The 19,106-nt window shown below is 37.6% G+C and overlaps 1 protein-coding gene across 2 annotated transcripts in view; it reads right to left on the bottom strand.

Annotated features, from left to right (window-relative positions):
* Nucleotides 1-19,106, bottom strand: part of ADAMTS3 (ADAM metallopeptidase with thrombospondin type 1 motif 3) — a 267,184-nt gene that overhangs the window by 31,299 nt on the left and 216,779 nt on the right. For both annotated transcript variants that reach the window (XM_008528165.2, XM_070614684.1), the window contains 7 exons: nt 9,014-9,097; nt 7,012-7,168; nt 6,176-6,281; nt 5,646-5,789; nt 4,878-5,010; nt 2,540-2,653; nt 371-516 (listed from right to left, as the gene is read on the bottom strand). In XM_008528165.2, coding sequence (XP_008526387.1) covers nt 371-516; nt 2,540-2,653; nt 4,878-5,010; nt 5,646-5,789; nt 6,176-6,281; nt 7,012-7,168; nt 9,014-9,097 — 884 coding nt within the window. The remainder of the gene's footprint in view (nt 1-370; nt 517-2,539; nt 2,654-4,877; nt 5,011-5,645; nt 5,790-6,175; nt 6,282-7,011; nt 7,169-9,013; nt 9,098-19,106) is intronic.

Below are 19,106 nucleotides of genomic sequence, written 5' to 3'. Positions count from 1 at the left end.
TGCCCCAACACGCCTGTTTCTCTCCCAGCGATCTCACAGCCACCGTGTCCAGGCCTTAAGAACACAGTAATCTGCTTGTTCTGCTCAGCTCCTTAATGTTCCTAAACAGCAATTTTTTCGAAAAAATCTCTAATCTTCACTCGAGCCTCTCATCTTCATCATTGACTACTCTTCACAAGACTGATAAAGGGAGATTTATCAAAATCAAAACCAAAATAGACAGTTAAGCCCTTAGTTTTCATGTTCTGTATTTTATATGTATTTCATGAAACAGAATATTAATAACATCATATTGAAGCATTTTCTAGTCTATCCAAAAATAACCAGAGGTTATAACCAAAATAACTCAAATTACAGGGGTTATACTCACATTGGATTATTGCACTGGCGTGTTCTGAAACGAACACCAGTTCCACACGTCCGGGAACAGGAGCCAAATTTGGTCCATGATCCCCAATTGCCATCTTGTTTTTGTTGATTAGCATTCTTCCACATGCAATGGCCCTTGTAGCACCACTTAGGAAAACGAGAAAAGGCAATTATGAAAATCACACACATGTAAAGCTAAAGTTGCTATATAAGAACTGCCAACTGAAGGGCTTCATTTCTTTTTGTTCCCAAGTGAAAATGTGTTTAAGGTTATCCAAAAGCAATTATAACTATAAGGTGCCCTATACAAAGGGTAATTTAGACTTGCAGTGTTAAGTATAAAATGAAAATGAAAAAATATCATTCACTCAGACAAGTTTTTAAAGGACACATTGACCAGTGTCATAAACAGTAAGAATTATCTGAGCACCCAACTTGCACAGTAGGTGCTATTCCACCCTTCATCCCTCGTTATCTATGTTATTGGGAGTTTTTAAAGGCAGTTTACTCCCCTTTAAAATAATGACATGAAAATACATGCCTTAACTTAGAAAATAATTAACATAATATATTCACAATAGATCCAGCTTTCAAAGCACTTTTGCATACTTTAAAAAATTTTTGTTCATAATGTTTCTGAGAAGTAGCTAGGGCAGATATATGATCCTTATCTTATAGATGAGAAAAATTGGGGCCTGGAAAGGATCATGAGTAGTATACGACCATCCGACCCGGAAGTAATAAAATGGGCATCCTACAGAGGCACAGAGCTAACCGAGCCCAGCATACAGCAGGTGCTCAGAAGGCGTTAGCTCTTTTCTCTTCCAATATTTGGACTTGCTTTTTTATACTACATACAGTAAACTTAAAACTCAACTTTGCTAAATTCAAATATAACCCAAATCTATCTAGGGAAGTTGGATGTTCAGAGTTGATTTATAGGATATCTTTTTCATAAAGCAAAAATGAACCAATTCATTGTTGCTCTTGTTTTTTGAGTCACAAGTTTGTAATACTGAATTTTCCCAAAGCAAACTCACAGTATGTAATGTGTTTAGCATAGTGCCTAACACAGTTTAAACACAAATGAGGGCAGGTTTTATTGTTATTATTATGCTTGCAATTCTCATAGCAAGTATAGTTTATACACATGTGAAACAGAGCTTTAATGGGCTTTAAAAGAACTAAAAGCTATGCAAATCTTCTTTACCAGCTTTTGGTCCTGTCTATAATATCTTATTTCCAAACTAGTTAAGCCTCCTCAGCTTGATTTCTTAACATGCCTTTGTTTTGGGTTTGGTGATCTTTCCCCTCCTGAGTAGCGTAGCTTGGCACTTGGCCAGTTTCTGAGCATTGAATCCTGACTACACAACTTGAGATTTAAAACCTCTGGGCATCCTTCCCCAGGGAGCAAGGCCAAATCTTCTGTATAAGTTCACATGACTTTATTTCTGGACAACTTTCACAAGAAGTGGGATGCCAGCAAGTAAATCAAATCCCACTAGCTGGGGCCCAGATATTCTGCTGACCTGCTGCTTCCTATTCCATCTGTAGTGAGCTGAATATAGTCCCAAGACGTTAGCTCCTAATCCCCGATATCTGTAAATATTACCTTATTTGGAAAGAGGTCTTTGCAGATGTAATTAAATTAAGGATTTTGACATGGGGAGATTATCCTCGATTATCCAGGTGGGCCGTAAATACCATCACATCCATCCTTATAAGAGAGGGGCAGAGGGAGGTTTACCCACATAGAAGAGAAGGGGGCAATGTGGCCACAGAGGCAGAGACTGGAGTGGTGCGGCCACAAGTCAAGGAATGTGGGCAGTCACTAGAAGCCGGAAGAGGCAAGGAACAGATCTCCACTAGATCCTCTGGAGGGCGTATGGTCCTGCCCACATGTTGATTTTGGCTCAGTGAAACTGATTTTGGACTTCTGGCCTCCAGAACTGTGAAAGAATAAATTTCTGTTGCTTTAAGTCACCAAGTTTGTGGTAACTTTTTACAGCAGCTCTAGGAAACCATGTTAGTGCATTACCGTACTGAAACCTCATGCACTATAGTTTTCATAAAAATGACGATACAGCCACGTTCACCATTTTCTAGACTTTTAAAGATGATTATTATGCAACATATCTTAAATCTTCATTGTATAAATGGATATACTCACTTTTCCAGCAGCACATTCAGTCCCATCAAGTGGGGGTCCCTTTTTAGTCTTACAAAAGTAGGGATTATCAGGATGGCTACACCACAGCTGTTTACATGGGTCAAAGGTTCGGAACTAGAAGAGAATCAGAATCTCAGTGAAATATAGATGGCAAGACATGCACCAACAAAATCTTCTCTACAGTGTCTTCATGTCATGTTTCCTGGATATTTTAATTTCAAGTTAACAGTCAAAGTTGTGTCATGTTAAGAAAAAAATACTGCCTAAGAACATCAAGTAGAGAATACTTTTATTCTACTTTTCTAAAATAACAATGATAAACAATGATTTGTCTAGAATTCTTTGGTTAATTTTTAATATTTCTGCATGCCATTTCTATTTTCTGGTTTTCAAATAGGCAATACTGGAATTTTTAAGAGAGTAATTATTATGAACATTTTAAATATGAAAACTTATTATAATGGTTTTGCAGCTCTCAAGCTTATCAAAATGGTTTCCCATGAGGCCAGCCTGGTGGTGTAGTGGTTAAAGTTTGCACGCTCCGCTTCAGCGGCTGGCGGTTTGCAGGTTCAGATCCCAGGTGTGGACCTTACACACCACTCATCAAGCCATGCTGTACTGGCATTCCATATACAAAACAGAGGAAGACTCCACAGATGCTAGCTCAGGGACAATCTTCCTCACCAAACAACAACAACAACAAAATGGCTTCCCTCTATTCCTGTAGGTATGAACTAGTCAGATATAAATAATAAAAATTCCCATCATAATGAGCTGACTAAAAGCAAAAAATATTTGTCAAACTTTTTATGAAAATAATGTATTCCTGGTGTAACAAACTATCACAATATATTCACGTGGTTTATAAAGTACTTTCCATGTATTGATCCTCACAACAATCTATGGCTGCAAAATATGGGTTACAAGATAAGGCCATAACTATATTACAAATAAGACCTAACAGAGCCAGACTAGAGTCTTAGTTTTCTCACTCTTCAGAAGGTTTTTTAATTTCCAAAAACACCACATTATAATATCCAAATGTATGTGTAAGCACACACACATATTTGTATGTGCTCTTTACTCATCTGCTCTCTAACTATAAACATGTTACCATTCTTTAGATAGATTTTTTTAAAAAATGTCAAACACCAGTATATCCACATATTCATTACCTACACCACTAATTACGCACATACAGCCTTATGGCCACAGATTTTTTTTAAATTAGTACTCATTTTGGACCTGAGTTTTTTGTTCTACTTTCTGTTACTTAATGTAGCAATTGTACTTTTCCATGATATTGAGCCAAAGATTTTAAAATTCTCAGAACTAAAACATTAATGCCAGTAATTAGGAGCTGACATGTACAGCTTATAGACAGACTAAATGGCTCTAGAAATCTGCATATGGAAGGTTTCAAACAGCAGATCAACTTCTTTTCAGTACCATGGAATACTTATTTTTCTTGCTCTAACACATAAGGCTTTGCTCCAACATATAAAAAGCCCATCCTTTCTTTTTTTTTCTGATGAAGTACTAAAGATCAACACGGAAATTTAATGAAACATCCCTCTAATCTGAATAGCCACATGGAAGACTGGCTTTAATGGATTTCAGCGAGCAGTTACTATGTTGCCTGCATTATGCTAAGCACTTTAGTTACATTATCAAATTTAATCCTGACACCCATCCTATGAGATAAATACTATCATTATCTACATTTTACACATGAGAAAACTAAGCTAGACAGATTAAGTAAGGTGCTCAAAATCATACATCTAGTTAAGTGTCAGATTCAGGCCCTGATGACCCACCCAGTCTGCCTACGGAGCCCATGTTCCTCACCTCCATGCTATTCCATATGATTCACATGTAAGAACATACCAGCACAACCTTGCCAAATGGTCACAGCTACATGGAATCTTGGCAAACAAGCTAATACAAAGCCACCTATCTAAGGCTTAAAAGTCATCTCTGAAGGTCACAAAAACCAAGGGAGCAACAGAACAAAGTTTTGGAGACTGACAACATTGGTTTCAACATTCAGCTCCCCTATTTACTAGAAGTGTGATTCAAGCAAGTTGCTTAATCTCTGTAAGTCTTGGGTTTTTCATATGTAAAATAAAAATACACCAACTCCCTTCTAGTCTGTCACAAGGATTAAATAAAATAGTGTACTTAAAGCACTTAGTTTTAGCATGTAGGGACACAGGAAACACAAAATCATGGGTAGATATTCTCTTACTTGCACCAGTGAGTCTGCAAAGCTCACCAAACAGGAGCTATGCAAACAGATGTCAAAATACAAAATCTAAATGGACTGTGAGTAACATACCGCAGTGCACATTTTATAACCAACTCCAAAATCAAAACGACATTGCTCATCCATAGAATAATTGATTCCAGGAAGTTCTGGGAGTTTGGGCCAATCATGTTCAAAAGGGTCATCAAGGAGACAGTCATAGGAACTGTAGGAAGAAAAATATTGCATGTAATTAAATATTCATTTTTTTTATCATGTGCTGATGGAAAAGTATTCTTTGGTTACATACTCAGGAATTTCATCAGATTATACAGCAAGTTTACAAAAGCATATCTTTTAAGGTTTTTTGTTTCAGTTCCATTTAGAAAAAGACCCTTCATCCTTATTCATCCCAGGAAAATAAGCCAGGCATGACTTAGGAATGCAGTAGACTTGTGACAGCCTTACTCATGTCCCGAGCTGAACACCCACATAACTCGGCAGGGCAGATCCCGAAACCTATGCTGTAGGGTATTGGTGGTACACTATGTAGACATCCCAGGGCCATCCTCTCCTCATCCTCAACTCAAGGTTGACCATTAATCAAAGGTTCCATAAATAATTTACTAAAAGGAAATCACAATTAGAAATTGACTTAAATTATAGGCTTACAGCTTAAAATATTGTGATTATATATGGAATTGCTGTGCCACGTGGTCTGAGCCCTACGAAAATGTTGATTGTGAACAACAGTTTTCCTTTGCTGGGAGTTTTGTTATGATCAAGGTTCTAAGAGTCAGCTTCCTGCCTGTATTTCTGCTATAACATAAATGCTCTCATGACATGCAGGAGGAAACATACTGGATGTATCTTTTCAATTCTTGGCCACTGCATCGGGACCAGTGGTAACGATGAAATGCTGCTTGCACCAAGGGCGCCATGACACTTCCCATGGCAGTCTCATCACCACACCTGTTGCCTTGTCCATCGTGCTCCATTCCCAGCCTAGAACACAAAGTGAGACCTCACTGGTAAGAATCAGAAGGGGCCACAGCTTTTGCCTAATTTTTGTTTTGAAAATAGTACAAAGAAGTATGTATTTAAGTTAATGTGGCTTTCATGGAGGAGTCACAGAAACTGTGAAATAGAAAGCAATGTGACAGAAATGCCTTGCTTATTCTATAGCTATGAAAAGTGCAGGAGTATCTCTATAAGCCAGAGTCACTCATTTAGTTTCAGTGCATGACCTCCTCACTGTTTTCAGCTCCTCACAATTGGCAGCAGAGGAGAGCTGCATGCTGGCATGCTCTCTGCCCCAAGCGCAAACAATGCTGAGAGAAGCAGCAAAGAAAAGACCTTTTTTTGCTTTACGGCTGTCAACTGTGACTTACACATGGCCAGTTTCATGAGCTACTACAAAGGCAGATGAAAAACCATCCTCATGATTCAGGGTACAACTTCTCACTGGATGACACATGCCTGTGACTGGAGCATATCCTGTAGAGAATAACAATTATTTTTATTTTCATTTTATGAGAAAACCCATTAAGAATTACTACTGGACCTTTGCCTAGAAAAAAAAAAAAACATTTTCAGGAAACAGAGGCAGTATTATTTCACTGTTAACACTGTGCCATATTCTCTTGGGAAAGCCACAGGTAATGGGCTCTAAAAAGATTCACTGGGTCTGCATTTTCTCCTTTCTGAAGGGAAGGAACTGCCTGGGCTCACCAACTAAGCCCTGTCTTTCTGGGGTAGTGAATGGTCCTTCATATCATAGAGCTGATGAAGGGAGCCAGAAATTCCATCAACGTTGAAAAGGAAATCGTCAGTCTACTTTTTTCCAAAGTCTGCATCAGAATTTATTAGATAAATGTAAGCTGACTTTGGAAGAAAGCTCTTTGGCAGCAGTCATTTCTTATGGCATCTCCTTTCCCATTCCAAACAGTTATTGGAAATCACACTGCATTTTACAGCATCACCCTAAACCCCAAATGCACAACCATTATTTTAAAGGCAAGTATAATTTATCTTAGTATTTAAATGGTATATAACATCGTGAATTCCAAAGAAGTCACTGGAAGCAATAGAAAGAAAATGTATTCTTGCCTGATGCGTGGTGGAAAGTGGTGGCAGAGATCTGAACATTTGAACAGACTCCATGATTTAGGATGACTTTTGAAAAGTCATGCCCTAAAGTTTTTCTTCTACATATTAATGGAAATACCTTGCATTCCAGCAGGTCCAAAGTCTTGCCTGGTTAAGAAAATTGCATGATCATGGTGTTCAGAGTGGTTGGGATCAGATTTTTGTTGTTGGCAAGCCCAGCGACACACGTTCTCCAAGCTCCTAGATGGGTTTCCCCTTTCTATGAGGCTGATGGACTAAGAGGAAACAATATGTTAAAGACATAGATAGCATTTTCCCAAAGGCTTCCTTTAACAACTTTCTGTGAAATTAACATTTGGGATTACAGTAATTAAATAATGTACAATTATATTATTGGGGGCTTATTTAGATATCCACTTTTGTTTGGGAATTCTAAATGCCCGTGAAGGATATCTTTATGACGTGAGAGGTGACTGATACCATTTATGGGAACATCTGAAGCTGAGATTTGCTATTGTGAGGCAATTCAATATTCGTTATTTGGGTAAGAATCCTAGTAATCTAAATATTTCCTGATTCAGCTTAGATTCTTAGTGTCAAAGATATTAAGAACAAAAACAGAGGGAAAGATTTGGGCATGAGACTTTTTTCACAGAGCCGTTAAAGTGAAACATCTTTAGTTACGATTTCTTTTTCTTTTTGGTCCAGAATTAGTTAGCAAATGGGAAGAATATAAGTTCTTCAATGAGCTGGCAAAGCTGGTCAAGTCTTTTCTTATGGGAGCAGTCAAATTATATAAACCCCGCACAGAAAAAAACAACTACTCTTTTCTTTAACACCACAGTAATGAAGAAGGGTTAACTTATCTTGCAGTTCCAATAGCTGGATGGGAATGTTGCTACTATCATATTATGGTTAGGAGTCAAAAGTTCAGAGGAAAAGGGCCCACCCTTGAAGAATTGAGGAGCCACACTTCCCAGAGTAGTTCTGATGGAATGAGAAATTGAACTTAGAACGCCAAACTAGTCCCTACTTGGCTGACAGACTGAGAGTTTTGTTACATTTCAGCAAATGTTATTATCAGTGTTTACATTCTTAATGAAATTAGCTTGGTTTGTTATATGTTGATCACATACTTCTCCAAGCAAATAATTTAACAACCACTTGAAGGCTATTAACATCTCCAGCTGGAATTGACTTGTAGTCAATGTTACTAGGTCAGCTTTACGGTATAAGCCAAAGACCAATGACACCTTCTCATCAGAAAATGAAAAGTAGCTGTTACATACATAATGAAATACAAACACATGGATTTTTCCTGTTTGCTAAATGTATAATTCATTAGTATTTCATAATCAGTAAATTAATTATGGGAGAGGGGGCATGTAATTATTTAAACATCAAGAAAATTGCCAAGTTTGTCATTGTCCCTACATTTTCTCCTCAGGGGGAGAAACTATTTCATTATTTCCAAGGACAAGGACACATCTAGTGCCATTTTAAAGCCAGCTAAAGTTAGTTACATTACATGAAATGCCTATTGTGTGCATTTTGACCCGACTTTTTGTTTTCAAAAGAATTAAAGCTCTTTTAAATGAAAAATATTCACGTGTGCTTCACTTTTCTTTAGAAAGATATACATGTAAAAATATTGTTTTTAACAAATCATGAGAGGGCAAGGACCTGTGTTGTTTTTCTTCAGTGGTATAGTCGAAGCACTTAGAAAGCAGCTGACGCACAGTAGGCACTCAATAAAGATGTTCTGAATGAATAAATGAATCACAAATTTGACGATAATGATAGACTGAGGAAATTCTCTTCCCTCAAATTGGTATTCATTTATTTTCATTCATGCAGCCATGCCTAAAGTCAAGACAACTGTCTACAACTCCATTAGACAGCAGTAAACAAAGCAAATGGTACTAGCACAAAAATCATTCATTATCTGCTCAAATTTAGAGATCTCCGCTCACTGTGGCAGTTTCTCTTCCTGAGTTCAGAGCGCTGCGGTCTACAGGAGACATATCTGTGCCACTTTCACTACAGCTTCAGCAATTTAACCTTCTGGTTGTTAACCCAGTCCTTAATGTTCATAGTTAAGACATTTTAAGACAATTTACCTTTGTATAACCCAGCATTATCATGCGCACCAGGACCACATTTATATGCACTCCCAGGGACTCATCATGGTAAATTTCATTCACCTAGAAACAAAGCAGATAATTACTAAAGGAAAAGCCACACAAAAGATTTCATGAGATGCGCAACATTTAAGGGATCAGCCATGTAATCCCAAGTACTAGTGTCTAATCACTTTTTTAAAAATTTAGTTTAAGCGGAACTTTAAAATAAAATCACTTACCTTTAGCTTTGGAATAATTCTTGGACACGTGAATTACTGATTTTGTAAACCCCACAGTACCATGAACATAGAGAATATGCTTTAAAAGGGCTTCATTAAGCTATTGTAGTATTAGAAAGAGTCCACATGTGTTATAATCCACACATAATATTCACCAAAAGTAAACACAGGAGAGTGACTCTGGTGAAGTTTCTGCTAGCTATGAGTGCCTGCAACCACGTGGAGGAAGATAGACAGCAGGCATTTGCCCGCTAGGGGTGCTACGTCTGGTTAGGGGAACCCATGGACATGGAGTCAATGAGCAGAAACTGTGGTGGTCTATCTGCAGGCCAGTGAGTGGGTGGCCCTATAAGCCCCCTCCCTCCTCACCCTCACGAGTAGGGCACCTGAAGCAATTATTATTTAGAAGTCCTATAGTATAGAAGTCCTTCAATATTTGCATTACTAAGGTGACAGTAGGAGTGCATATCAGATGAATATCAGTCCTGGATATAGCTCAGAATAGCAAAGTTGACTTGATAAGCTTTAATATCACAGATGATAGAATTTAAGCACCCTCAGAAGTCATAATCCAACATAGATTTATACAAATGAGGAAGATGAAGACATAGAGATTAACTGACATGCAAAAACACACAGTAAATTATTGGCAGCTATGAATCTAAAGTGGAATGTCATTGTGTCTTCTGATTAAGGCAGTGCAAAATCAGTGTGAATAAAGATTGCTTAGCAAGTCGGCAAATGCTAGCAGGAATGGGGAAGGTGGAGTTATCTGGCTAGATTACAAAGCTCTCAGCTGTTCCCAGGAACAGGGACTCAATATTTGTCAAAATAACTAAAAGAGGGATGGAAAACCAACTGCAATTAAACTTGAGATCCAGGAGGTTTGGACAGTAGGCATAGCAAATTTAAAACCTACAGAGAAAAGACAGGCATACTCTCATTGAGAGAGGTTTTAAAAAAGAAATATAACTCAAAAATGACAGAACGCTCTAAAAAAAAAATGCATGAAGTATAAAATTGTGAATTGCCACACTGACCAAGAAAGAACCAAGAAATCTCAAATGAAATATTTCAAGAATCTAATGGCACTGCACAGAACACCTGAAAAAAATCAAGGCCTTAATTGTAGACTAAAGCCACTTACTGAATTTATAGATGGAACAAAAAAGGGAAGAACAGCTAAGATGGAGGTGAAAGAGGTGATTAAGCTAGGACATATATACTAAAAATGAGAAAGCGTAGTTTAACAAGAAAGGATGTATAGCCCTTTTACGTGGAAAAATGCATGTATATATAGACACACACATTTTCAAATGCACACACATGCATAGAATGGTAAGACCCAATTTAATACCTGTTCAAGATAAGCCAAGGAGTGGAAAAAATCTGTACTGCACTTTTGCATGCACAAGTGTGCAGGCAGGTAGCTCATACCGAAGTTGTCCCACTACAGGCCAGAGCACCCTGAAGTACTGAGTTCATTTTGACTGTTCTATCTTACAAGAGAGATGTTGAAAAATACGAATGTGTCCAGAGAAGAGAAAAGAGCAAGGAGCCTAGAAAATGCATCATGTAAAGGATGGGTTGGGAGATGCAGTGGCTAAGAGCCTGACACCAGTTACTAATAGTCTCAGTTGGCATCTTGAACTCCTCATTGCTTGTGTGGTCTTCATCTTCCTGTGCCTCAATCAAATGGACATAATAAGAATACAACCTCATAGGGTTGGGGTAAGAATTAAAAGATTTAATTCATGCAAACAAATTGCTCAAAAATTTTATGAGTGAGAGGGAGGGAGGGACATTAAAGTAAATTAGAGCGTGGGAAGTAACAAAGAAAAATCTAGAAAGACTTAATAACCACCATACGAAAAAGAGGTTCGATTTATTCTGTATAACTACAGAAAATAAAACTAAAAACCATGGGTTCACACTACTAAAGGGGTAGATTTCAGGTCAGTATGAGGAAAAATTGAATGCTGGACAAATAGTTGTGGTTTCCTATGACTTTTTTGGTCATGGGCACATTCTCTTATCTAGTTCCACATCTCATACTGATTAATGGAAGACTGAATCCTCCCTCTCTCCTGGGTTAATTATCTGATAAGAAATTCCTAACGCTATAGTTCCAACACAAGTAAAATGTCCAAGCCAGGCCTGTCACTAACACATTCGTCTAGAGACTCATGGATATTCCAAGAGACTTTTTGTAAGGCAGCTGTTTTGAATTAGCAAGATGGCTTCACTCACAAAGTTATAATATGTACTTTGCTGCATGTAGTTGAAATGTAAATGCATTCAATGCAAAAAAAAAAAAAGGCTGAAAGCAATGTTAGTAAGTGCACAAAATGGGGGAACAATAAAATTTTAAACTAAAGAAAAATGGGTAGATTTTTAAAAAAGTGAATTACTTTCTGGAGGAGAGGTGCTGGAGGAGCGGGAGGCACTTTCAGCCACTGTATTAAGTGACAACTATAGTAGTAGCAGTGACAACTGTAATTCTAAATGTTATGGGAAATACCTACATCAGAAAATCTTAGAATCATAAAATGAATGAAAGGCGGTAATAATAAGAAACAGCCTGTGATATTTGAGTTAGTATAATGTGCATAGAATCACCCTAAATTAGTGAATTCATTCATATTTGGTGAATTTTTACAATCAGTACAGTGCTGAGAAAGTATAATGGACAAAATTCATACTCTCAATGCCAATATTACATTGTAAAATGATGGAATAAAAAAACACTTTTTAAAAAATCAGACTTGCCATTCACCAAAATAAAAGTATTATTTAACAAAAGTCACTATTATGCCAGGCTAGTTAGATAACAGTATGCTCTAATAGAAACCATAATCAGTTATGGAATATTCTGAGTCAGCACACATTTGTGAAACCATCACAGGGTATACATAAATTATTATGGGTGGAAATAATCAAATATAAGGGAATAATATTTATACATAGCAGAAAGTTGTTTTTCATTGTGGCAAATCAACAAATATTAGGTGTCTGTATTATGCAAACCACTGGATATCACTTATTATTTTGCTTTTCAAGGTTTAAAAAAGTTGCTTCCTATACACTATTAACTTTTAAAATGTACTTAATAATTTGGCTGCTTTTCACTTGCCCGGCCTTACTGATAATAGGATGCAATATTCTTATACTCTGATACCTATAGGATATGATGAGTTAAAAACAATAATCAGCACCACAAGATTAGACATTCAAAGACCTGGAGTCTGGTTCCAACTATGCCACTGATAAACTGAGTGACCTTGGGTTGGTCACTCACCCTCTCTGAGCCTCCATTTTCTCATTGGCAAATTATAATTGGACTTGCTCTGCCTGCTTAACAGGGTTGTTGTTCAAATCAAACAAGATGCCACCCAACTGCCCTCAGCAAAACACAAAGTGCTTTGGTACCTTCCACCAACCCCCAAACAGGTTTAAAGATTTGTGAATGTATTTTCATAATGCACCTGAAAAGAGTGAAAAAACAACTGCCCACATATTAGTTTTCACTGAAAGGGACTTCAAGACTCTTAGACTTGAAATTTGTTTAATCCCAATTGAACAAAAGCTGTAGTTTAAATTATCACAAAAAGTATGGGAAAAATCAATTGACACTTTAATTTTTTCAAAAATACTGTCTAAATGTTGTGCAAAAGCTCTTTCCAGCAGATGGCAGTATGCGCATTTTAGAGGAGGTAAAGGACAGGCTGCTCCATGCACCTGGCTGGGCTAACATACCAGTGGATATGTCTGCCTTTTCCTATATTTACATACAAATAAAACAACTTTCTTAAAATTAAATAAGAATCTAAAAATATTCTAAACTGAGGAAAATATTGAGTCATTTGACTCTTAAAAGCAAAGAAAAATACTGAAGACATTTTTATTTAGAGTGTTTTTCAGTGTTATCTCATTAAAACATTATGTTTAGAGGCATAAAGAAACTCCTATGATCTCGCTATAAGTTAATCACAAATTTTAACAATCAATAAATTATATACATAAAGATCTAAAAGCGTATCATGAGGGATTGGAATTGGCCACCCCAAGATATGTCTCTTTGCTATGAGGATTATTTGGGGCTGGTTACTTTTAAAAACTGCAGATATGAGACAAACTGAAAAGTAGAAGTTGTCCTTTGTAAGAGACATTTATATTTGTAAGGAAGATCTCCATCTGGAAAGGTGTCTCCCTCTCTGTACCAGGAGGAAGGGGGGATGACCTTATCTCTAGAAACTCTTAATCAATGAAGAAGGTGAGGACTCAAATCTACATAATAACCTCACTTTTGTTTACTGTGCTTTTCTGGTAATCTCCCATAACTGACTCCCCCCACCCACAACATCCTCCTTTGTCTTTAGCTGAAGATGATATTTAAGGTGGTGGCTTCAGTCATTTTGGCAACTTGCTCAGCTTGCCTGAGCCTCTCCCATATATACATGTTATAAAGCTTTGTTTCATTTTCTCATGTGAATTTAATTCGTAGCCCAGCCAGAAGGACTTAGAGTGGGTAGAGGAAATGTCATCCTCCTCTACAATATCATACTGAATGAACCATTTGAGTCTGTCAAGATGAATCAAGACAAGGAAAGCAATTTCTCCTACATAAATAGCAATATCAACAATGAAGAAAAACAACACCTAATATTACACATAGCTTTCCAGGCTCCAGACATTGTTCTAAATACTTTACTTTTACTAATTCAAGTTTCCTTGCAACAACTTTAGAGATATCATCATCGCCATTTTACATCTAAAGAAACTGAGGCCCAGAGAAGTTAAACCGCCCAAGGTCACAGAGGTAGTAGACAGAGCAAAGGATGACCGCTTAGGCAGGTGACTCCAGAGTCAGTGGCTTTCACCATATTGCTACACTTCCACAGACCAGCAGAGCACAGCACTGCCACTACGCACAACAGCTCTGGTTTTAGCAGAATTAATAGTGATTTGCTACCCCTGAGTTTAAGAAACTGGTGTGGTAGCATATTGAGAAAGAGAGAACTTAAAATTTTCACTTCATTTTCATAATGTCCCTTCATGTAAATTTTAAGGAAATGAGGAATTGGACTCTCAATTCACTATACATAAGAATTTCTTGATGATCAATATAATGATATTCTAAGAAAATATTGGGAAAAAATAAAAAAGGACCTAGAGTAGATCACCAGAAAAAACTGAATAAGAAAAGAAAAGTAGGACTGAAATTTATAACCAGTGTTTTGGGTTGTAAGAAAAGCACTAAGTATAAACATTGTAAGAAGTCATGTTTTTGACACTACATAATGCAAATCAAAGTTTGCCTATGCAAAACTGAATATCCTTTCACAATGTGAGGCGATCTATTGGAGCATGGTAGATTTTCTGTGAGGTGTTCAGGGTTGAGCCCAGAGTCTTTATTAAATTACCTGAAAGAAGGGGTAAACAGAACATTAATTCAATTTTCAGATGACCTTAAATTGGAAGGGGTTGCCAATGATGTGAGGGGGGAAAGAAGGTAAAATCAAATCAAGTATTCCTTTCCTTGAAAGGAAAATTTCTTCCAGGTTTGTTCCTGGACAGGACAATTTCTCTCAGGACATTTCCCTGGCAGGACAGTCTGACCTGCTTTGTCTGACTAGCTGATGAACAGCGTTGTCTGGCTTCAACAAAGCAACATTCATTTTTCTTTCAGATGAGTGGATTAGGTCTTGGGAGGCAGTGTAGCATAGTGGTTAAGAGCATCGGCTCTGCAGCTGGACTATCTGGGTTTGATCTTAGCTACATGACCTTGGGCAAGTTACTCCTCTCCATGCCTCAGTTTTCTCATCTGTAAAATGGGATAATTATAGTACTATCCTTATAGGATTGTGGAGAGGAATAATTGAGCTCATATATGTACAGTGCTTAATGGTGCCTGGCCCTTTCAAATATGAACACAAAAATTGTTAGCCATCATTAGTATTATTATTCACAGAGAAGCAAATAAGTGGTACGTGTATATGATTTTTTTAGAAAAAGACTTTTGGTTAACCGAAGGGAAACAAGTAATGACAAGACAGCCTAAGTGATTTTGGCTGGAAGAATAAATAAAAGAATTCTGACATGGACTGGGAAAAAATATTACTCTATCCACCACTATCTCTTGTAGAGCTAAAAGTTGCAAACACTTACCTACTTGGATTCTCAGCCCCAGACTCTATATTCTTTTTACTAGTACTTGTCTCCAAGCCGCCAACTCTTCTTCTCTCACTTCCAATCTCAGATTAAGAATAACTACTTTTTATGAATAGTCTTATCAAATATTTACTCAACAGTTGCCATGTGGCCAATTGTCCTGGGGCAGGGAACTGAATAGTAAACCAGTTCGAATCTCTCCTCTTATCATGAATATATTCTAACAGGTAAAACAGGCTACAAGCATGGCAGAATAAATCAATGCAAAAAGATAAGCAGACAAGGTCATTCAGATGGGACTAGGTGCTACGAAGAAAATAAATCTGAGTGATGTGATAGATAGAAGACAAGAGGGAGAGGAAGAAGGTACTTGAGACTGGGTCATCAGAGAGGAGAGACCCATGGACAGCAAGGATATGGTCCTGCTCCTATCTGGGGAACGAGAAATCCAGGTGAAGAGAAGAGCAAGTTCCCAGGCTCAGCCTACATTCTCCCGAAAGCTGAGAACCCTACAAAGGAGAGTTCCTTGTCACTACTTTAGAAAAAGACTGAGATCCAGAGAAGTTATATGAATTTTTCCCTGAATGATGAGCACAGACAAAATTCAAATAAGTCGATGTGATGCCAACGCCTGTTCTCTTTTCACAATACCTTAGCTATGTGTTTCTTTCTGTCACAGTGGCAGTGTTAAATCTCCATCTTTTTCTAAGGCTCTTTCCCACTTCCTTAAAGACATCCGATACAAAAAATCAACTCCATTTCCCATACTCAATCTCTCTCCTTCTTGGAGTTCTATTTCCTTTTTTACTAATATTCTCAATTTTCCTTCATCATGCAAAAATAACCCATTTACATATTTTGCAGCATTTAGTACTGTTTACGACTATGTTCTTCAGTTATACTATTCTGATTCTTTACCAATATTAGCTCCTTTTTCTCTGCCTAGCTCACACAGATCAGAGTGTCTCAAAGTTTTACTTTTGATCTTCTTCTCACATACTTTCCCTGCAATATTTCATCTACTGCTGTTTCTTCAACCAACACCTATCGGTTGATGAATTCCTAATATTTATGTATGTACCACTGAGTCACCTCTCTCATGCTCCAGAGCCATCTGTTCAACTCTGGAAACAGATCTAAGCATGTGGAAGTATACCTATATACCTCAAAGTTTACTCGTCTTCTTCCTAAACCCTTCTTCTCTTCTGAATATCCATTCCACCACAATTTAAGACAAATCATCCTTGACTCCTACCTCTTCTCCAAGTAGTACAGTCAAGCTATTACAAAGTCCTTTCGACATCTTTCAGACCTAGCTCTTCCTGTCCATCTTCACGTCTAGCAGCTTAATATGCATCTTACTCAGTTAAAATGCTGCAATAATCTGTTAAAACTTTTGCAAATGTTTGCATTTTGGTAATTTGGGTCCATTTCAGTAGTTCTCCAGAAGGGCAGATTATTAGGGTCAGATAGTTCTTTTCAATAAGGATGAGTCTGTCTTTTCATGTTAATTATGCTTTTACCTCCTTTAAACATCAAAGGAGCTTTAGGGGGGCCAAGATTAGGCAATTCAGCTACAAGGCCTTACAAACACTTTCAGCCTTTGGAAGAGCAGAAGCACACCAAAAGCTCAGGTGGGATTGATTCCCTTTCTTCAAGAATGAGAAAGCTAAAAAGCTTTTTCCATGTTTTAGGACTCTGGGAAAAATAAAGGCTGGGAAAAAAGACTTTTACTGATTTTTTGGTAAAAGTCAAAGGGACCTCTGAGGCAACAACACTCTGTGGATGTCGTGTTATGTTAATTTAACCCATGATGTGGGGACTCTCTTCTAGAATGACTGGTCCAGGATACTCCAGGGGAGGTGTGCATGCTTATATATAAGGTGGCTGAATTGACTTGTGCTTACTCCAATCTGTCTCTGTGACCTGGTTATCAACTGCAGGAGAGGAAGACATTTCCTCTACCTGCTGTGAGTTCTTCTGGCTGGAGAACAAATTAAATTCACATGAGACAGAATAACAGGAGAAAATGAAACAAAGCTTTATAACATGTATATATGGGAGAGGCTCAGGCAAGCTGAGCAAGTTGCCAAAATGACTGAAGCCACCACCTTAAATATCATCTTCAGCTAAAGACAAAGGAGGATGTTGGGGGTGGAGGGGGAGTCGATCATGGGAGATTATCACACAAGTACAGTAAACAGGATGCAGATTTAAGTCCTTGCCTTTGGCATTGATTAAGATTTTCTAGAGATAAGGTCATCCCCTTCTTCCTGGTACAGAGAGGGAGATACCTTTCCAGATGGAGATTTCCCTTACAAATGTAAATGTCTCTTACAAAGGACAACTTCTACTTTTCAGTTTCTCTCATATCGCAGTTTTTAAAAGTAACCAGCCCCAAATAATCTTCATACCAAAGAGACATATCTTGGGGTGGCCAATTCCCGTCCCCCACACCTCAATCCACATTGGGGAGATTAAGACAGTTTGCTGAGGCAGAGTGCTGTTGTGTAAACCACAAGGAGTTTGGAACCAGATAGACTGGTTTGTCCTCTGATTCTGGCACTTAGACACTATGTGTCTATGTTCATAACACAGTGTCTGACAGAGTCACTTCCTACAAATCACTCTAATGCATTCAGAATTCTCTTTCTAAAACAGACTGAACAAGTTACTCATCTTCTTTAAAACCTTTTATGACTCTTCATTAGCAAGGTTAAATTCAAACTCCTTAGGACAGCACATATGTTTCTCTAAAGGTAGCCCCAGCTTCTCTATCCAGCCTTATCTTCTGCCATTTCCCTTAAATACCCTTCCATCTTACCTACAGACAAACTTCCAGCGGCTCCAAAGACATCAGGAGCTACCACTTTTAGTATTACAATATGCTCCCCGTCTTGCAAGATCCATCTTCTCTTTTTCTAGCTGAGAAATGCCCATTCATTCTTTAAAGCCCAACTCCAATGACACATCCTCTGTGAAGACTTCATCTGCCACTAGCATTACTTGTCAAAACGCATCCCTTCCTTTTCATGAATGTTTATATAGTACTTTGTAGCTGAATCTTTTGGAGAATCTACCACAGTTTATTAGTAGTATTATTTGTTGATTTGTTCATTTAACCTGCAAGAATTAGCTCCTTGTGGAAAGGAGTTAAATTTTACTGATTTTTGCCTCCCTAGAATCTTACAGGACTTGGCCTATGGGAAGGCATGTATGCTAGGTGAATAAATGCCTAGAGGATTGATGTGGATTTAAATGTAAGAAATAGATTAAAGATAATGACTCAAAAGAGAAAACTGCTACATGATTTGCTTAGGTTGCCTGAATACGTATCCTCCCAGATAAATCTGCCTTGCACTCACATTCACCATTTTCAGAAACACGTTAGTCAAGATCTCAAAAGCAGTGTAGAGATTGAATCATCATTAAATAACCAGTAACCACATATATTTGCTAACCCTTGAGAAAGTCCATTAATGCTTTGTTAGGACCGGAGTACTTTTGTGATGTATATATTTTCTTTTAAAAATATTAGGTAAGGAAGCTGCCATGTCCAGATAACACAACTATGCAGTTATTAGTTCATTGTCCATCATAAGTAGCCACTTTCAATATACAAAAGAATTACTCAATTCTCTCAATTATTAATGATTACTTGGAAGAACAAGATTGTTTTT

This window comes from Equus przewalskii, chromosome 3, assembly GCF_037783145.1.
Source record: "Equus przewalskii isolate Varuska chromosome 3, EquPr2, whole genome shotgun sequence".
NCBI lineage: Eukaryota > Metazoa > Chordata > Mammalia > Perissodactyla > Equidae > Equus > Equus przewalskii.
This window is presented reverse-complemented; position numbering and strand designations above follow the sequence as displayed.